The 22,018-nt window shown below is 44.1% G+C and overlaps 1 protein-coding gene across 8 annotated transcripts in view; it reads right to left on the bottom strand.

The window, feature by feature from the left end:
- Positions 1 to 490: 490 nt before the first annotated feature.
- Positions 491 to 22,018, bottom strand: part of ZHX3 (zinc fingers and homeoboxes 3) — a 70,099-nt gene continuing 48,571 nt past the window's right edge. For all 8 annotated transcript variants that reach the window (XM_053251009.1, XM_053251011.1, XM_053251010.1 and 5 more), the window contains 2 exons: positions 9,185 to 12,111; positions 491 to 7,421 (listed from right to left, as the gene is read on the bottom strand). In XM_053251009.1, the coding sequence (XP_053106984.1) occupies positions 7,411 to 7,421; positions 9,185 to 11,966 (2,793 nt within the window). In that variant the 5' untranslated portion in view covers positions 11,967 to 12,111 and the 3' untranslated portion in view covers positions 491 to 7,410. The remainder of the gene's footprint in view (positions 7,422 to 9,184; positions 12,112 to 22,018) is intronic.

Below are 22,018 nucleotides of genomic sequence, written 5' to 3'. Positions count from 1 at the left end.
TAACAAGCAGCAGGTTGCCAGTTCAAATCCCTGCTACTATATTGGGCAGCAGCAATATAGGAAGATGCTGAAAGGCATCATCTCATACTGCATGGGAGGAGGCAATGATAAACCCCTCCTACCAAAGAAAACCACAGGGCTCTGTGAGCACCAGGAGTCGAAACTGACTTGACGGCACACTTTACCTTTACCATAGCATTGCCGCTTCCAGTATAGTGCAACTGAAACAGAGCCTTAAACAAGGATATTGAGGGCAGGAGCGGCAAAGGCTGCAGTCCCATCAGTGGAGTGTAATACTTCTTCATCTCACAGCTAAGTGGTTTTTGTTGTTGTTTTGGACTGATTAATAAACCTAAATTCTATCTCCAAATGCAGCTATAACTTAATAGCAAGTTTCTAGAAGGCAGTGACGCTTAGGACAGATGAACTCCGCACAACACAGCATTCCCCCCCACCCTTGCCCCAGAATTCACAGGCGTGCAAAAAAAAGTGGTTTTTGGCCTTGTTTATTTAGGAACAACCAAAAAGGTCTCATTTCACCAATCTGTACAAGCAAGCTATTCCCACCCTCAAAGCCACATATACAAAATGAAGGGAAACTTGCAGTTCACTTCGCAGAAGTGGCATTGCTGGGAGGAAAAAAAAGTGAGTGACATATCAGCTCTTTCTGGATGAATGAGCTCACATCCACCCGCACAGACAGTTTCAGCTCTTTTCCTCTTCAAAACGTTTTTACCAAAAGTACAAAAAGAACCCAGTTTTCTTCACATTTTTCATAAATCAGCCCTACCAAGAGAGATACAAAAATGGAACCCTATCCAATGGACCGTTGCATCAGAGGCTCGGTGTACTCATCTGCTGCTAAGGCCACCCTTATTTCTAAGGGTTCTTTTGCAGTTATGTTTCAGTGGCTTTGCAGAGATATCAAAGTTCTAAAAAGGTATCCAGGTTTCCCATCAGCTTAGAAAGCCAAAAGTGCTCTGCAGGACAATTTTACATAGGATGAAGAACAGCAGACCCATAATAAACACATTTTGAAGACAGCATTAGAAATATTATCCTAGAGCATGTGCAAATGTCTTTGCTCCAGGCAGGTAAAATTATGTCTGAACTTTTCACAGGGAAAACCTTCTCAGCCGGGGCGGGGCAGGGGGGTGGAATACACTGTTCTACAGAGGTTTGGGGAGAGATTCAGACTAAGTTAAACCATTCTTGCTTTTGAGCAGATTCTTGGGAAACATCACTTGAGAAAAGTACTTATGGTAGGTAACTCTTTTGTAAGAACATGTCCTTCCTGTTCAGCAGCATGAGGAATACCACCCTTCCATCATTGTTGAAACATCCATAAATGAGAAACATGTCAGATTGAAAAGGGAGCCCTTGGATTTATGTACATTTTTTCTGGTTGAACCAGTAACCGCAGGATTCTTGCTTCATTTGCTTTGTTTGCCTTCTTGCATTTGAGGCACCTGGGAGCAGCTTTGCACAATTCAAAACCTACAAATTTGCAGCATATCCATTGGGCTTTCCCACTACAAACTCCCTAACGTCACCCAAGTATGTCATATGCCTGCCTCTCTTGAACATAATGATGTGCACCATGGATAGGTTCTGCAACCTCATCTTTTTCATAATGTGTCATGTAAGCTGTATTTCCACAGTCAAAAGGAGATGCTTTCTAAATACACATGCATTCTACCAGTCATAAACACGTGAATCCAGTTCTTGATGGCCTCATGCATTTCAAAGCTGGTTTTGGGATTCCATGCGTTTGTCAAGGAGCTAAACTCCAGCATTGGTAGTTAACAAAACACACTCCCCTGTGTATGCAGACACAGACATAAAGCCGCCCTTGATGTGAGTTGCAATCCACCAGAAACCGTCTGTGCTAACCCCAGTGAGAGGAAGCACACCTCTCATTCAATTCAAAAGGAGACCACCAGAGAAGCTCCTAACAGACTGTAAAGGTTAGACCCCTCACAAAAGGAAATCTGCAGATTCCTTTGCAAGCCATGTTAGGAAGCCCACGTGCACCAGCCCACTGTTAAAAGTGTTTTACAATGTGCTGTTCCTATTCCAAAGGATGGTCCAACTGGCTTGCAATTTAAAAAGAAAAGAAGCCACGTAACTAGGAAATAGAAGCGGATGAAATTAAGATGCAAGTATGACTAATAAATACCATGCGAAGAGACAGTGTGTGCCTGCAGCTGAACATCCTCCAATCTCTTGTGATCTAAAAACACTTCGAATTCTGGTTCAGAATTCTGCATATCCCCACATTTCATCTGCCATGTTCCTGCTTATTCAGAGAAAGGAAAACTTGTGTGGGGTAGTTTTTAAAGAGGTTTCAAGTGGCATCTCCAGTTCTGCATTTTTCTGATATCTCTGGCACAGTTCTAAACTGAAAAAGAGTTCATATGCCACTTGCTATATAGTGATGCCATCATGTTAAGATTGATTTGATCAGATGGCCATATGGAGTGACATTGTCAAGCCAAAGTATCTACTGAGCACCGCCTGGTCTCACAGCTTGAGAAATAGTGTGGGCCAGTAAGCAAGCCCTTGTTTACACAAAGAGCTGCACCAAGAGTAGCATTACTCCTGCAATTTCAAACTAGCCTTAAGTTTATGTGAGGACACAATGCAGGCAACAGATTTTGATTCAAGCATGCTAATGTTGGACGGGTCAGTTAAATTCAATTCAGAGCTAGTGTGGTTTAGTAGATAATATACTGGACTAGAACTAGTGAGAGCTGGGTTCAGACCCTGCCACCACAGATGATCTTGGGTCATGTTAACTCTCAGCCTGACCCGTGCAGGCTTTAAGGCTTACAGGTAGCTGCATTGGTGGGGGGGGATCCATGTATGCTATAAACTCCTTTGCAAAGAAGTACACATGTAACACAGCACCATCATATGAATTCAGAATGTGTCAAATTAAGCAATCACAACTCAAGTTAGAGGATTCAGATAATCTAAATTGTTTTCAAAGTGGGCTGAAGAGGTTAAATAATTTGATTTCTACCCCAGTGTCTTTCCCCTGCCCTTGCGAAATTTGGGCAAGAGCAAGATGCAATAATTAGAAACCAGATAAATATTGTCAGAAAACTTAAATTTAGCAGCCTATAAACAAACATATCCTTAATGTTTTTATAAACCCAGCTTCTAAGTGCCATTAACTACTTTACCTATATCTTTATCTAAAACTGTAAAGCAGCCGTATTTCACAAAAAACAACCCTGAAATCTCTTTCAGGGGGTGGAAATGAAGGATGAATTTTGCTACTATGAATTTTTGCTACTTAAAAGTATTTGACTTCCCTGCTGCAATTTAGTCTGATTTCTGTGCAGAAATCATTGTGTGGGGGGGTGGGGGGCAAACAACTTTTAAGTTGCCTTAGCCAAGTGTTCCATCCCTGGCAAAATAAGTTTAAAAACTTGCACATATGAGAAATTGAGAACACACATACACACACACTAACCCTTCTCCTAAACAAGGTCTGTCTTAAACACCACTTTGAATTCCTATACACAGTTCAAGAAGTTGTATTACTAGAAGACCTGTGCAAAATTCTGGTAACGCTTCCTGTGACAAGAAAGGTTTAACAGTGGCTTTGAAACCACTGAGGAGAGATCAATATCTGGTCTGCAACCACATCTTTGCTCCTGAAGCTTGGTTTCAAAAACTGTGAATTTTAAGCAAGGTGATACTGACTACAGTAAATGTAACTTCCTACTTTTTATTCAGCTCTCTCTCTCTCTTGAAAAGACCGTGTCTAATTAAGATATTATGAATGAATTTAAGTGAGATACAAGAAAAGGCAGGGTATCCGTCAGCACAAACCCATGAGTTGAACTCCAGGTCCCTATCCACATGCACTGAATGACCATGTTTCTGGGCAAGCAGGCTTCCCCATTCTGTTCAACAGATGAGCATAACTGTCCGTCGGTGCCTTTGCACACACAGAGTCAACCCACTCCACTGAAGTTAATGGGCTTTGTATGTGTCAGAATTTATGCACCCAAAAGTAAATGCTGAGTCCAGGTACAGATGCAGGGTCTCACTGTTTTAGGTGGGGTACAGGTGTTTTGCAGAACATCCCTACTGTATGTAGCAACCACAGTTCCAGTCTAAACCATTAAATTACACTCACACTCCATTTTATCATGTGCTAAATACAACATCCTTTAAAGCAGCATCTCACTGTGCCACAAACGCAGGCAGCAATTGATTTTGTCTTAACTTTTCATCCACATAAAGGAGGGATTAGCAGTACTTGATCTCAAAGTTTGCAGTCTAAGTAACAATACAAATGTTTAATCTGCTGCTAACCTTGGCTACTCCAATCCCATACATGCTGAAATGGGTGTCTCAGACATCAGTGGAACTTTCTAAGCAAGAATGGAGAGGATCACATCCTCAGTAATCTTTTCATACTGCAATTCTTGGGTTAAGTCTCAAAAGAGCTACTTCCAAGTTACCTTTTGGGTGTACACAAAAACCATATTCTCCTCAAGAGAGCTGAGTGAGATTTCCAATGTAATTACACAGCAATCTGTACATGTACATGTTTAATGTAGGCACTATGCATAAACTATGTATGTTCTGTATATGTGCATATTATTGAAATAAACTGCATGTATGTAGACACGGGAAAGCAAGGACACAACCAAGAACTGCTCCTGCACTAATCCGATTGAAGGGAATGGGGCTGCCTCTTTCACTGGGAGAACTCTGGTTTAGTTCCCATTCAAAGGAGCTGGCCAACGGATTCCTGGGAAGGCACTGCTCACTTATCTTATTTGTGCTCTGAAGGTATGACTGCATGAAGCTACAACCACTTCCTCACATCAATTGTGCTTGAGGTCCAAACCTCTTTCCTCCATGGCAGAACATAAGCCAGACTTGCTCAGTATGACATCTTTTCCAGACTCTAGCATCAACTCCAAGAGCGACTGTGGGGTGGGGGTGGGGTGGGACTACCTCTCAAGGAGCAGTGGGCTGTGGCAATCAAGACTAGCAATCCAATAGTGAGAGAGCAGATATTTTTCTGGGTCTCTCTTTCAGAGCAGCTTCATGTGTTCAAAGCAGCATAAGCTAGTGGGGCCTCTTTTTCCACTTGTGGGTAGCAAAAGCAGGGTACGTAGGTCTCCTTCACAGAAAGAGCTAAAAGCCCCGGACAGGAGGAGGAGAGCTGGTCTTGTGGTAGCAAGCATGACTTGTACCCTCTGCTAAGCAGGGTCTGCCTTGGTTGCATATGAATGGGAGACTACATGCATGAGCACTATTAAGATATTCCCCTTGGGGGATGGAGCCACTTTGGGAAGAGCATTCCAAGTTCCCTCCCTGGCATCTTCAAGACAGGGCTGAGAGATTCCTGCCTGCAAGCATGGAGAAGCTGCTGCCAGTCTGAGTTGACAATACTGAGCTAGATGGACCTATGGTCTGACTCAGTATATGGCAGCTTCCCATGTTACTATGACAGCTTTTGGGCAGAATTCCCACTTCTCACATTACAGCAGAAGTAGAAGAATGAGACATGCAAATCCCTTATGCCTTTTCTTTCAACACATGAACTGCTCCTTAATATAAACCAGGGCTGTGTGTGTGCAAACTGTGCAGTTAAAAAAAAGAGTCCATGCCCAGGTAACCTATATTCTTCATAAAGCAATATTTCCCTTCAAGGGGGTAAAAACTGCCCAAGAAGAGTGGTTTTCAGCAGGAAAATGGTGCGGGGGGGGGGGTAGCAGCTGCCCACACAGTCGTCCATTTCAAACTGTAATTTTAAGAGTCAGGGGGAAAAGAATCCTGGAATCCTGTGTTGCATGCAGTTCCACCCAGAGTTCCAAAAAAGACTGAATTCTGTGCCAGCACGACATTTTGTGCTTCTACAGAATTGTGCAACACACACAGCCCTGAGATTAACGGCTTGCGTTGGAGTTGTAAGGCAACACTTTTGCTACATGATAAAAGACGCATTGAGCCGAGTCGCAGCAGTGCTTTAGAACCAACAAGAAATTTCTCCCAAAGTGCTACACAATGAACACCAATCCAAGCAAGAGGCTGGAGCATGAATGCTCAATACAAGCAGAAGAGGTGGCTGTGCTCCCGCATTACTTTGGAAAAGATTATTGAGTTCTAAGGAAGCAAGCTTCTTCAACCGCACCCAACAAAGCAGTTGCTTAGGGCTATCAGCTTGCCCATTTAAATAAACTTCTCCTGCTAGCACAGTGCATTAAAAGTTTTCTGCAGATAAAATAATTAAATAATATCATTTTCAAAACAATAAGAAGCCAAGACACAGGTAAGCAGGGGGGTATGCTCACCCATTACATGTGTAAGAGTCACTGTGCATTTGGCATAGCTCAAAGCCACTAGCAACTTCCATCCTAGCTCTGAAATGGCTGGAAAGATGGCAGGAAATGGCAAGTCTGCCCCTTTGAAGGTATGGGATCTAGCGCAGTTTTGGTCTAGATGTGTGAGGGGGACTGTATTCAAAATGTGCTGTCTGCCAATTAAGTGCCTTCCTGATCACAGCTGCCTAAGACTGCATTTTCCTCCATAGTCTTCTTAGGAAAGAAAGCAATTGCTTGCTTTGAACAATCAAAAAGATTCTGGATTCACCAATAAAAGTGGCTGAATTGTAGATGTTCTGATTAACAGACATCTCCCATGGACCTCCCATGGTAAGAAATCCTTCACACTGTTCAACATTAAGGAATGAATGATACTAGATGCCATCATCTAGGGTTTTAAAAGGGTTCTGCTGTGCTAGCTACTACTATTCAGTAGTACACACCACCCTGGTATTCAATGAAGAATGGTTCTGGTTAGCCACATTCTCCTGGTTTTATGCATAAGATTGAGGATATTGCTCAGATGTTATCCTTGAAACGCACACAGATAAACTAGACCTAGAAACTCAAATGTGAGGGGGAATATATGCAGTGATTCAGCCTTCAGAGAACAAACACTGAAAGATTAAAAATGTATTGTGCTGATTATAGTCCATTTCTATGAAACAAGAATGCTTAGCACAATGCCCCAGATTCATGATCCTTGTGCAGGTCAGCTGGCAATAGTAAAGAGCTGGTTCCATTTGGATATGAAGTATGAAAGAAACTGTCCATCAGAAAACAAGACAGTCATATTCCAGGGGGGAGAGATTGCGCCAACATTATGCCGGGTTCCTCTCCTATGTCAGGTCAGGCAGGAGACTGGTAAACTCCAGAATCCCACCAAGGTCTCATTGACTGCTCATTTCCCACCCTCTCCCAAGTGCTTTACGAAATGAAGATCTTGCTTTATGGCATTGTTTCCTCAGGCCCTTCGACAAAGATTCAGACCAAGCCACAGCTGCAGAGTCTTCGCCAGTTTAATAGCAGATCCTTCCGCGGAGGCAGTGCTGGTTCAATCTGTTTCTGAAAACAAACACACGTCACAATATACTTTATAAAACTGGAAGACTTAGCAGGCAGAAAGGCCAAGAGAGAGCTGAGAAAACAAAGTCACGGTGACCTCAGCTGCTCCAAGAAGAAGAAGAAAGTAGCTTATGGGAAACTGTATTTTTAAATGCCTGCTGCTGCGGGAGAGTGTTGAGGAGTTGGTCTTTGCCCAACTAGCTTTCTGACCTTCTAATCTGGTCACAAGGAAATTATGCCTGTGATCTTTACTCTAGCTTTTCCACTCCCAGTCAGGCAGGAGTATCCTGCCCTCTTAAACACTTAATTGTAATCATCCTTGCTGCCCTTTATGGGAGAACACCTTTTAACATCCATGTGGTGGCACCTTTCTCTCTTCCTTCAAAGCCCTCCTCAAAACCCTTCTAGCTGAATCCCCAAGTACTCATGCAGTATCAAAATGAAATCTAGGTTGATGTAACTACATCTAATCATATCCACACCTTGTTACCCTAGTTTATAAATTTCTTCCTCCTCTCCCTTTGTCATCTCCACTCAGTTGATATTTAGACTGTAAACTCCTTGGATAATGGCTTTTTTGTTTATGCTACTCTGTAAAGTGCTGCATACATGGATAGTGCCATATGAAGAAAACATTTAGGACTAAAATAGCCTTTTTATTAGAATATTCGATCATATGGATTAATATGCTATAAGGGAGGGGGGCCTTTTCAGTGGTGGCAACCCAGTTATGGAATAGTGCCCCCCCTCCCCTGCCACAGTGTGGCTCATATGGGACCGTCGTATTTGCTGTTCTGGACTGCAGATTAAGACCTTTCTGTTCATCCAGGCCATATAAAAGGTTTTTTGGGTTTGGGTGGGTTTTTTTTACATTTTAAACATGGTTTTATATTTTATTGTAACCTTGTGTTTTATCTTAATGTGCTTTTGATTGTATGTTTTACTCAATTGTTGTTTTATTATTTTACTTTATGAGCCACCCAGAGAACAAATGCTATGGGGTGGTCAACAAATAAAGTAGTTATTAATATTCAAACAAGTCAAAGAAAAGCTGCTCGTCATGTGTCCATGCAAGTTCGTGAGATTCAAGATCTGCCCAAAAATTAGATGACCCCAACAGAAAACAGGACCCCCACTGTGAAAGACGCACATCGAGATTATCATCCCCACCACACATTCTGATCGAGAGAGGTCCACCTCCATATACCACCGACTTGTCTGGCAGTGACTCGGGCAGTGACTCAGACTCATATGGCAGCAACTCTGTAGTCACTCAAGGACTGTGGAATGTGCTCCCTATAGACATTCAGGGTTTAACATCTTTGCCAGCCTTCGGAAGAGCCCTTAAGACACATTTTTTCGACCAGGCTTTTAGTACTCTCTGAATGATTTAAATTGCTGATTTTAACAGTTTGTTTTATTTTGTTTTTCTTGTGTGCATTTTTGTGAACTGCCTAGAGCCTTTGGAGTCAGGCAGTATATAAATTTAATTAATTAATTAATCAATCAAGTAATTAATTGATTAATGCTCGCTCTCTCAGTAGTACTGGCAACATTAGCAAGACTGGGAAGCATCAGGAGACATTAGCACCTTCCCTCAACCTCACTCCCAAAGATTAAACAAAATTAATTTCTAATGAATTTTCACTTGTTCGTATGTTCATCATTTGTTCAATGTACTTTTTGATGCTGAAGCTGGGTCCATTTAACAAAGAGAGGCTCCAGCTAGTAGAAAGAGTCATGGGAGTCAACAGACTGCTTACCAAAGTTAACTGCAGGCAGATTACTATCTGCATCTCCAAGCTCAGAGCTGCCATCTTGACCTCCAGGCTCCCAGGATTCACTGTTCTCAGAAACCTCAGAAAAGGCATCATACATCCCTTTTTGACTGCTGGGTGGCTCACCGATGCTTGAGGACTGATCTTCACTACCTGTGTCCGATATTGCCCTGTTTTCTTCATCCAACCTTTCAGCAAACCATAGCCTGACCTGTGGAATGGTCATCTGGGTTTTCTCACACAAAGCTGGGAGGTCATCTTCATAAAGCATCTTGTTCTTTTGGAAATAGTCCTGGAGGACCTCCCTGCCAGCTTCACCGGAGATCACCAAGCCTTTAGGAAAGATGCCATGCTTGTAGTTCTCAAACCACCTCAAATTTCCATTCTTCAACCCATAGCGGCTATCACCAAACCAGCGAATCACTTCTGCCCTGGGAAGGCCAGTCTGAGAACATATTTGGTCATATTGTTCATTTGTAGGCCTCTGGGTGTGCACAAACAGCTGTTTAAGCAAATGTCTCTGCTGAGCAGTCTTTTTAAAGCTAAGTTTGGGTTTCTGGGGCATTGGCGGCCTGCTAGGAGAGCTCTCTCTCTGACCATCTGCACTCATGCCTGGCAACTGGCTTTTGCCATTCGACTCCGTGACCTTAAAGTTCTTAAGATTGATTTTTATAGGGGTCACTTTGCGCTCACCTGACAGTTGATTGCTGCTGGCTGCGTCCAATGAACCATTTTCACTTGAAGCTCTCAGGTCATCCGAAGAGGAGTCCTCTTCCACAGAGTCGTCTTCAACATGGTCATCTGCTTGTGGCTCTGATTCTCTGATAGCTTGTCTCTTCCTCCGCTCAGAGAACCAGCTGTCAATCTCTCTCCTTGTCATTTTGGTTTCACTCCTCAAACGGTCCACTTCCTCACTGGGAGGAAGGGGATTCTGTGCAAAGCTGCTTTCCAAAGCTTTCACTTGTTCAGGGGCCCTCTCCTTATATTTTGTGGCGGAGAAGTCGGGCGTCTGATGCCAGGACTGCCGGCGTGTTGGGGTATGAACCACAGGCGCAGCTGCTGATGCGGAGATTAGCTCTGTGGCTGTTTTAGGAGATGAAGTGAAGGTAATTTCAGGTACTGAATCAATTATTATGGTATTGTCGCCAGGCTGCATAACCTTGCTGCCTCTTATGTTCCTACAATGGTATCTCCTATCACTAAACCATTTTCGAACATCCCTTGTACTGAGGCCCGTAATTTTCGTCAGCCGCTCAACTTCGGCATGACCAGGGAACTGATTCCTACAAAAACTGTTCTTTAGTGCAGACAGCTGTTCATAAGACTTCTTATTCTTGTATATGTTAGGATCTAGAAACTGTGAAGATAGGTTTGGACAGGCAGTGAGCTGCGACTGAGCAGTACTGACCACTTTCAGAGTTGATGCAGTACTAGATAGGGACACGCTGGTGGGTGGCTTAGCTATCTGGGTCTTTGGAATTGAGGTGACTGCAATTGCAAGAGATGAGGTTGTTCCCTGAAGTCCGTTTGCTATTATTGGTTGGGTGACCAGCACACCACTGGCTCCTTCAGGTTTCCCAACCGAATGGCCAGGCAGACTGGCCTGAATGAGATGCTGAACGTTGCCAGGGCTTGTAACTAGAGGCGTATTCAACACTGTAATAGTGGATTGGGGTACAGACTGAATCACAGTATTAAACATTTTTTTCCGTGCATCTTCTATTTCCTCCGGCGACCAACTGATACCTTGTTTCAACCTCTGGGCTGTGAACCAGATCTTCAGCTGTTCTTCTGGGTACTTGGTCACAACAGTCAAGTAGCAAAGTTCAGCTTTGGTGGGGTAAGGGAACTTATGGAAGGAGTTTTTCAGAAAGCTGTTGGAATCCATTGCTGCATTGTATGTCGGAATACTACTTAAGGGAATCATTACCTTGGGAAGGGATTTTGAAGTGGGAAGTTGCGGGTGAACTTGTGGCTGCTGCTGCAATTGCACAAGTTGGGTGATGCCTGCCTGCAAAACAGGCATATTTCCTATTATAGAGCCATTGACAACATGTGCGGATTTGACAGTGCTGTTTGTTGACTGGCTCACTGGCACAGGCCCATTGGTGAAGGGCTGCTCACCACCTTTTTTCTCCAAGTCACTAGCTAGCTTACTAGAGGCATTTTCTTTCAGCATGTGAATTTTTTTAACTTCAGGTTTCGTCTTCATTATCTTCATGATGGGTGTTTTAGTAATGATGATTTCAGCTTGACCGTCTTGTCCTTCCTCAGGTAGATCCCCCAGAAGGTCTTGGCAGGCAGTGGGGTCTCCATTGGTTTGTTCTACAATCATGTGATTGCCTTGCTTCACCACATTCCAGATGAAACTGGCTTCTTCTGCATGGCGCTCTGCATTGTGATGAGAAAGCACTTTGTGGCTCTTTGCCAGGAAGCTGCACTGCACACACACAAAGGAGGGGTCCTTGCTAAAGTCTCTGTGCTCAGAATCCAAGTGCCCGAGAAAGTGATTAACATCTTGAGACCCAAAACTGCAAAACTTACATCTGTAAGTATCACCATCGACAATACCGCTATGCCCGTTAGACAACGTTGCACTGTTGTGATTACTATTAACAACATTATCACTAGTAGGCAAAGTGATAGGAGTACCAGATGGTTGAACTTCTTCATGATCAGCTCCTTCAGAGGCTGATGGCATGTGCTGCAAGGCAAGTGTTTTTGGTGGTATCATACAAGGTGTTGTAGATTTCCTTTTGCTGGCCATGACTGGAACCAACGAAAAAGACCAAAGCTTAGGAGACAAATGTTACTTTTTGAAAATGCTTTGCAGGCTAAATTCCAGCAGATCCATGATATCCAGAAAAATGTGCATCAAGTATTGGGACAACTGCTTATATTTGCCATTGAATCTGAGGAAACAAAAGAATCAAATATTATGCTACAGGTTTACACTTCCATAGATATGCCCATTATTCAGGTATCTATTACATATGCATCATACAATAGTTGCAAATGAGTCAAGATCATTTTGAATTGGCTGACTAGTAAGTTCAAAATGGTTCTCTTTGTTCAGTCCATCAGCAGAACTGAATAGAAGGCCATAGCTAGTAGTCTGGAGCACACATCCTATACAGTATGGGAAACCTTTAAGGAGGTCCAATTTGGGTTCCCATGGGAGGGAAATTATAATTCCCCCCACCCAGCACTATGACAGGAACATATATTTTCACTGAAATTTAGTTTTTAAAATGCCACGGGGTGTGCATAGGTATTTGTAAGAAATTATAAACAATCTGAATAGATTTGGTTCATTCCCATTCATTCTGAAAATGAAAGCTATGGAATGAGAATGAAGAGAATGTGTGCCATTTGTTCCCCCATTTGTTTTCAGAATGGGATGAGAAGGAGCTTTCTGACAGGCTCTCTCTTTTCTTAACAGAACCATTTTACAACCTCCCAGCACTGCCAGGTTTCCCGCCATCTCCCTGTTGTGTCGATCTGCTGCACTGTAGTGGGGGGAAATGGCTCCCACCACTGAAGGCTGCCATGTTTTTGTGGAAGACACCATTTTGTCCCCACAATGACCCAGAACTGCATCCAGGGCATTATGGGAAAATTAAAATGGCAACTGCCAGGAGTCAGCTGCATTGAGGAGCTATTGCTGCCACAGATAATGGTGAAAAAGAAAACAATCCATATGAACAAATGAGGGAGGAACAAAATAAAATAAATAATATGGAATTACAAATGAAAGAAAATAATGGGGCTGCATTAGTTAAAAACTGAAACTAGAAACGAAAAACTTTCTTGCATACCTCATAACTTCAATAAAAATTTATGCCACTGCCTATGTCACTACAGACAAACAGTTAAATTGGGAAGTTGATTTTTATTTATTTAAAGGTGGCTCGTGATGTGATATTCTCAACTTGGGAAACCCTATTAAAAAGCTTGCCCTAGAAGGGAAGAAGTCTGCAATTCTTGCACCCACCTGTCTTTCCATTTAAACCCAGCTGATCTCATTAGGCTCAATGTAGGCAACAACTAAAAATAATAAAAGCATACCACATACATATGCAGCCTACAGCCGATAAGAATGAAAAAACTCCTCATACTATGTTATCCAAACTGCAGAGAAGTAAATGTGCAAAGGCACCCTAGACTTGCTGTGCCAGCAAAGGTGTGCTTCGGGCAGGGCCTACAAACCCCAGAGCCAAAACAACTTCAGAAACTGGTGTTGCAGAGATATTACACACCAGCATTGTAGGCAAATACGAGTCACAAAGACACACTTGTTGAGAGCAGAGAAGGAAACACTTCTTGTCCTGCTGATCTACCATTTTTCACATTGCTCAGCAGAGCAGGACAAGTTTAGAGGATAATCTACAGGTTTCTTGCAGAATATTAGCAAAAGTCCCTTTATGGAATACGTTTCATAGGGTGGAAAGAGAAGGTTTAGCAGAGGATTACAAGGCAAGGAGGAAAGTGAAGTGAGAGACAATAACTGAACAAAACCGACACACATTGGTTAAGAATTACAGAGGGCTTCATTAGGCAAATTTACCTAGGCCCCTTTTCAGCCTTTGTTCACATGAACACAACTCAGCACCATTAGATACATACTAGGAACAAGTCAAGAACATATGCCTGCTTGGATACTGTGTACATGGAAACAAAGAACAAGAGGACACAAGGCAGTTTCCAACCAGAGAGGATCGTTTTCAGCAAAGTAGGATTCTCAGATGTTTCCACTGGACTTAACTCTGCCTTATACTATGAACAGAAGCACCCTGGGAAAAGGAGGAGAAGTGAACACTGATTCCTACCTCCTTCATGCAAATGAACAAGCTGTAGGATATTAATCCAGCTTCTAAGCTGGATCCACACTTCTGTTCCCTCCGTGCTTCAGCTTCTATCTGATGGCTCCTTACATGATGCTCCAGTCAGGTAGGAGCTGCTTTTAAAACTGCCTCAGACTCAAAATCAGACCCCTGGTTCCTCTAGCCCAGTATTGTCTGCTCTGACTGATGGGGATGGGGTCAGGGTCATAGTTCAGTGGTAGAGCATCTGCTTAGCATACAGAAGGTCTCAGGTTCAATCCCCAGCATCTCCAGATAGGTCTGAGAACAAGTCTTGCCTAAAGCCCTGAAGAGCCACTGCTGGTCAGAGCAGACAATCCTGACCTAGGTGGACCAATGGTCTGACTCAGTAGGCAGCTTCCTATTACTGGTAGCAACTTTTGAAGACTGAAGGCAGGGCCTCTCCTCAGCCCTACAACTTTCAAATCCTTCTTTTAAATGGAGATGTCCGGAGATTCAACGTTTGTCCCCATCATGTGGATGGGAGTTGATTGTCTGGATCTGTCCCATGGAATTCGATCTCTCCTCATCAAGGTACCAGTTCCATGGGCAGGACACACACAATCCGTCCCACTCACACGATTAGGTCATTTGTGTTATCCCAGCCACACAGTAACTCTTCGTGGAGAAACAGTTCCCATGTGGCTAGGCTGACATTTAAAAGGAACCCATAATGCGAACAGCACAGGAGTTGAGGAACATGAAGGATTCAACTGTACATTTGTTGAACTGAAGTTACTGTTTGACTGAACAACATTCCTTAAGCACATTACCGCCCTTGCGAAAGCGGAATCTGAACGATTACAAGCACTGAGGAGCATGTAGTTTACAGAGGAACTGCAGGGAAAGCTCAATCTTGATATGGTTAAACAACAAGGCGGCCCAAATTAATCTGGAATATTAAAACAGTCTGACCTTATCATTAGACAGAGTTAATATTTGCTTGGCCCTGCTCAGCGTAAAGCTAGCTTGACGCTTGAAGCACAGTGACAACACACCAGACAAAATGTAATTGGAGGGACTGTTTGTACATTTCTTTCCCCCTAGAACAGTTACATAAGCACATGCAAAAGCCTGGCGCAGGCTTGCATCTGCAACATGAGTTGTGTTCCGAGCTGACCAATCTTAACAGGATGTTTTTGATTACCAGGCAGACGGAGCTCATATCCTCGCACAGTTGTGAAGCAATATTTCTCAATTCACAGTACAACAGGCCCGGCCTAGTTTTAAAATGTTGGGATGGTTTTGTTTGAACACGAACACATGAGGCCACCACACATAAGGTCGTTCCCAGCCCTTTGCCCATGCTGGTTTGTAGACAGCCATTAGAGGAAGTGTCGCAACACAAAGTCTGAGAAGGCCAAGCAAAGAACCAGCAGCGAGGGAACAGACCAGGAGCTGGGGTCAGGAAGCAAGCCTGGAGTCAAAGCTGAAGCCCACGGCCAAAGATCAGCAGACAAACCAGAACCAGGAGTGCAAGACAAACCAAAAATCAGAGCCAAAGCCAGGGGCCAAACCAAGCAAGAACCAGGTAAGGAAACTCAGTGCATTAGGACCACGAAGGCAACATCTGAGCTCAAGCAGGGCGTCTTTATATCCAGCCTGACTGGGCAGGATCAGTCCGGGTCCTGGTAAGGCTGCTGTAGTTCAGCTGGCTGCCACAAGGGGCAGCAGTACGTGGGTACCCAGATTGCTAGTCTTAATCATCGACAGTTCCTGAGATCCAAAAACCTCTTTGTCACTGGAGATGCCAGGCATGGAACCTAACCTCCTGCATGCAGAGCACACGTTCTATCACTTGCTACAGCCCTCCTCGCAATATGCAATTTAATTTAACCACCACCATTTTAAACTCCTTGACACATTTCGGGTCGTAACACAAATATGCAAGACTCCCTTACTCTCAATTTTTGCCACTTTATGTATTCCCCCTACTGCAAAAGGATCACAACTGCTTTGTAGTGTTTCAAACTCTCTCTTTGCGCCCTCTCTCTTTTTTAATGTGAAAACGTCACTAAAAAGCAGCTGGAACTGATCCGTTTTACTCTCCACACTTTCCATTAACTGGGCTCTATCTAAATCACTCAAATATGTTGAAACTTCTCATTTAACCATATAACAGCCACTAGGGATGTGCACAAACCAGTTTGGCACTCCTTTTATGGAGGGCCGATCTGGTTTTAAAGTCCAGCGTTTGAACCTGTTTGGAAACGGGAGTGGGGGCTGGGGGGGTTCCTTTAAGGGGCAGGGAGGGTGCCCTTACCTGCCCTGCCACTCCCCCCCCCACCAGCCCTCTGCCCAAAACTGCTGGCGCAGAGCTGAAGCATACCTCCTTGCAACCCCAGTAAGCACACGCATTGCCCACTTCTGGTAAGATGCTGACCAGGGCTACAAGGAGGTACGCTGCAGCCCCACACCAGCAGTTTTGAGGAGAGAGCCGATGGGGGGGGGGAGCAGCAGGGCAGGTAAGGGCACCCGTCCCTCCCTGCCCCTTAAGGGGAAACACCGCCCCCCCCCCCCGGCTCCCAGGAGTGCACAAACTAATTCGTGCACATCCCTAATAGCCACTTTGTGTTCATTCAGCAGTGGTATTAATTTGGTGGTTCTTTATTTATATATTCCAGGATGGTTAGGATATCATTCATTTTATCAAGTTTTTAAAAAAAATGTATAACTGTCTTTTCAACTGTAACAGTTTACAAGCGAGCAAAGTTAGTGCATAACAATTATTAAAGAAAGCCCTGCTGCATCAGGCCCAAGACCTATCTAGTCCTACATCCAGTGGGGGGGGGGGGGAGCGCATCTGCCTAGCTGCTCCTTTTCTTTGGCTCCTAGTGGGTCCCCAGGGACAGAGCTGCACTAGGGTACAGAGGAGATGTCAGACCACATCATCAGCATCCCAGTACTTAGGGGACATGGGCCAATCAGCATTGCTGGGCAGGGCATATAAGCTGGCCCTGCCTTGAGCACTGTAGATACAGGGGGAGAACCACAGAACTTTCATTGTTGAGCAACCAGCGGCTATTACAGTGAAAGCGAGGGGTGGGGTGTTCCAATGAATAGCCTCTTAGGGCTTTAGCACCCTTTGGGGGATCTCTTTGGGTCACCCACTCATAGTTATGAGACTCAGGGAGTGGCAACTAAGGAAAAATCTCCCAGCTGTGGGGCCTTGAAGAGGTGGTGACAGTCAGGTGAGTGTTTGCTATATCTAAGCCTAGTCTGACCATGCCCAAAATGTCCATAATGAGCTTTTACAAAGATGTAATTTTAACATAATAATGATTGACTGTCATCTTATTATTGAAAACAATGGTTTAGTTTGAGACTGTCCTAAATACCAAATGGTGATGAATTATAGATCATCATCAGAGTACAGGATGCCTTATAACATTTATTAGACAAGCAGGCACCTCAAGCACCTCAAAATCCAAAACAGACAATGGGAAAACCCAAAAGAAGCAGCAGAGGCTAATGTTCTTTTTCCAAATGTAGAAGGACTAGATCACATGCAAACACAGACCGTAAAAACATTTCAAAGTTTTTTTTTGTTTTGCAGAAGGTGCCAGGGTCTAATGGTATACCAGTTAAGGAGGAGGGAGGGGAGCTTGTCTTGTGGTGGCAACCATGAACTGTCCCCTTTGCTAAGCAGGGTCTGCCCTAGTTTGCATTTGAATGGGAGACTACATGTGTGAGCACTTCAAGATATTCCCCTTGGGGCTGCTCTGGAAAGAGCTCCTGCATGCTTGCATGCAGAAGGTTCTCCCTCCCTGGCATCTCCAAGATAGGGCTGAGAGAGGATCTTGCCTGCAACCGTGGAAAAACCACTGCCAGTCTGGGTTGACAATACTGGGAAAGATGGACCAATGGTCTGACTCTATATAAGGCAGCTTCCTATGTTCCAGTTACAGTCACAGTAACCCTGCATTTAGTCCTGGCAATATCAGTCTCTCTCCACTACCAAAACAAAAACAGCATCAAGTGAGACACACACACCTACACCCTAAGTACAGAGTATGTCATGTAGAGCATGGAGGGAGGAGGTGGCATCTCATGTTGTGACAGGGAGCAGGATTCCATCTGTGGCACATGCAGAAGGCTTCACTGAGGAGTGGGAGAGTGGGCAGCCTCATATTTCCCTTTGCCCCAAGCTTTGCAGAAAGGCAGAAGTAGCAAGAGAAGGCTTCCTTCTGTCCTTTTTCCAAAGTATGGCACAAAGGGAGAGGCTGACTTTGACCTGCTCCTGAGCCATCTGGTGCACACAGAAAACCCCAGAGAGGACTGAGATCTCATATTTCACTGCAGTGTGATGCTGCTGCAAAAATGTCTAATGCAGTTTTAGGCCTTATTTCCAAGTCACAAAAAGTAACAGATTTCATTCTGTGAAAGACAGACCTCATTTGGAGTAATGTGTCCAGTTCTGGGTGCTACACTTTAAGATGTAGACAAACTGAAATTGGTTCAGAAGAGGGAAGACAAAGGTGGTTGGCGTCTGGAAAACAAGCTCAATGAGGAAAGGTTGAAGGAATGGGGTATTTTAGCCAGGAGAAGCTGGGGGTCGGGGAGGAGAGAGAGATGATAGCATGCTTCAAATACTTTAAAGGGCTGACACATAGAAGAGAGCAAGAACTTAATGCCTGCAGTTGCAGAGGGTAGAACTAGAATGAATGGATATAAGTTACAAAGTAAATACAAGTTCTTTTCTTGTCTGACAGGGCAGAGAAGGGGGGAAACAATGGTTTTAATACTGACAGGGTGGGTTTTCTTACCACATTTTAAGGCCTCAGGAGCACTTGGGTTCTCTCACAAAACAGGTATAAAGGTGGACCTTGATATTTGCGGGGATTCTGTTCTATATCCGCGGAACGGAACAGCCGCAGAAACCACGAATACTGGATCATTGATCCCTAAGGGATTGCGAGGGTTAGGTTCCGAGTTGGCAATTTTCAGCCGAAAACAGCAGAAAATTGGCTGGTTTACGTAGCAGGGAAGGGAGCTCCTTGTCTCTACTATTCCCCCCAAGTTGCACTGCACCCCTCAAAAAAAATCCAAAAATCACTTCTTTTTTTACAGGAGCCATTTTGTGGCTCCAATTCCTAAAATGGCAGCTGGAAATGACCTCCACGGTCATTTCCAGCCACCACTGACCTGCGGATATGCAAGGTCAACATGGTTCCCACCCACCCCCACCACGTATGCCAATGTTGGGTGTCATTTTCCCGACCGAGGATACAGAATCAGTGAGTAAGGAGGTCTACCTGTACTAGGGATGTGAACAGAACCAGTTTGGAAGCCACTTATGGGCCTCTGAATCAGTTCGAACGGTGGGTGCTTCCACCGGATCGACGGTGAGGGGTGCTGCTTTAAGGGCGGGGGAGGGTGCACTTACCCACTTCTTAGTAGAGGGTGTGCCCGCTACTTCTGGGTACATCCAGAGAATGTAGCAAACAGGGTAGGAGGAAGGTATGCTGCTTCCCCGATGGACTTTTAGATAACCGAGCGCCGGCGGGGGAAACATGGCGGGGGGGGACGTGACAGGGGAAACACAGCAGGGGGGAGAAATGCACCCTCTCCGCCCTTAAAGCAGCACCCCACCCTCCATCGAACCAGCCCCTGTTGGTTCCATGCACATCCCTAACCTCTACTACATTGACTGGGTGCTGATACAAGTCACAGGCTCAGAAATAGCATCTTGAACATTATGCACATTCTGACAATCTATTTGCATGGATGGGAATGATTCACACAAGTGATTCTGGGCTAATACAGTGGTTGTACGAGACAGGACGGCATCGAGTGCATTGATCCATTGAGTGACCATGAGTCAGACACGACTGAACTGATAAATAGAGAGAGAGAGATAGTGGTTTATTTATTTACAGTGGTTCTGTTCCTACCTCTATGGTATATTCCAGATGGTGTCACTTGGAGACTGCTGCTCTACAAAGCAAGAACTTAAGTATGGAGTTCCACAAGACTCCATACTGTCTCCAATGTTCTTTCAAATCTACACTAAACTGCTGGGAGAGATCATCAGGAGGTTTGGTACTGGGTGTTAGCAATATGCTGATAACACTCAAATCTATTTCTCCAAATCAACCTCATCAGGACTTTCCATAAATGCTTGCTTGGAGATAGTAATGGGCTGGATGAAGGATAACAAACTGAGGTTGAATCCAAATAAGACATAGGTACCGACTGTGGGGTTTGGGGCCCAAGAGATGGTTTAGATCTGCCTGTTCGTGTTACACTCCCCCTGAAAGATCAGGTACATAACTTGGAAGTGCCGTTGGGGCCAAAACTTCCTCTAGTTACTCAGGTTAAGGCAGTGGCCAGGAGTGCTTTTTATCAGCTATGCACATTTTTGGAAGTAAATAACTTTAAAACAGTGGAGCATATGCCAATAAGCTCCAGGCTTGACAACTGTAATGCACTCTACGTGGAGCTCCCTTTGTATGTAGTTTGGAAACTACAATTGGTACAGAATGCGGCAGTCAGACTGGTCTCTGGGACAACCCAAAGGGACCAATTGCATTGGCTGCCAATATGTTTCCAAATGAAATACAAAGTGCTGGTTATTACTTATAAAGCCTCAACAGCTTTGGTCCAGAGTACTTAAGAGAGTTCTGTCATGAACCCAGCCTCTTAGTAAGATCATTTGGGTTACGGTTGCTTCCGGCTCGTATGGTGGCAACTTGGGACCGGGCCTTCTCTGTGGCTGCTCCGGGGCTTTGGAATATGCTCCCTGTCAAAATAAGAGCATCTCCATCTCTGACTGCTTTTAGGAAGACCCTCAAAACACACTTGTTTTCTCAGGCTTTTAACTGAAATTAATTTTAAACTGTTTAATTGTTTTTATCCTATGAAATTGTTTTAACTTATTTTGTGAAATCTTTTTTACCCTGTTTAATATTATTTGTTTTAAATTGTATACACTGCCTGGAGATACACATATGAGGCGGTATCTAAATAAGACAGACAAGACAAAAGACAAAACAAGTGGATGCTGCATACGATAAAGTCGGGGCTGCAGCAAGAATGTGCCTGTCTCATTGACACCAAAGGATGTATCAATGAGATCTCTGTTCATCTTTTAATTGCATGTGAGGGGTGTTCTTTGGAATAGCCCATCTAAACATAGCACAAAACCCTGTTTAAACAGAGTTCATCAGGGCAATTCTAATAACATCTCTCACATGTGATTAAAGGACACGCCAAGATCGCATAAGCATGTCCTTTAGGGTTGTCAGAGTGGGTGCATTTTCACCATGGCCCCAACTTTTGTGTGTGTAGCACCTGCTGTTCGTTTGAACCGGCCCCCTCTTATCTTTGAATCCTAACTTATGAACAGGCCCTAGATGCCAGGGCTCAGTATTAATATGGTGCTAAAGGTCAACAGAAACATAATTTCTTTTAATACATAAACCTTTCTCATGGAGCTAGCCAAGCTATTATGATGGGCCAACAAACATGGGAACACCTATTTATTAAGGAAAGCACACATTTAGAGTAGGGAACTGCAATTAAGACAATCTAAACATGATTATTATAGCTCCATTTGAAATATGCACTGCTGGGTAGGAGCATTCCAGTTCCTTTCAGCTTGGCTGCATATAAGTGGCTTGTTTCTAAACGTTTCATGGCATTAATGAAGCTGGGCTGGTAATGCAACACATTTGGTCTGGCCCATGCCAGAGTCCCCAATTAGAAGATAAGAACATGACCTTTTCCCAAGCCTTGCTCAAGCAACTAAAGCTGAACATGTGTCATAAACGAGTGTGGATTCTTAAGATCACTTAACACAGATTAGTTTTCCGTTAACATGTTTTCAGCACCATTGTGCCAGCAGAACTGAGAGGGTGGGGAACAAGCTAAGACATGGTAAAGGGATGGATGCACTTTATTAAAGGGATAGGAACACAGGAAGCTGCCTTATACCAAGTCAGAGCATTGGTCCATC

Source organism: Hemicordylus capensis, chromosome 4 (assembly GCF_027244095.1).
Source record: "Hemicordylus capensis ecotype Gifberg chromosome 4, rHemCap1.1.pri, whole genome shotgun sequence".
Lineage (NCBI taxonomy): Eukaryota > Metazoa > Chordata > Lepidosauria > Squamata > Cordylidae > Hemicordylus > Hemicordylus capensis.
Note: the sequence above shows the minus strand (reverse complement) of the source record. Positions and strands in the feature narration are given on the sequence as shown.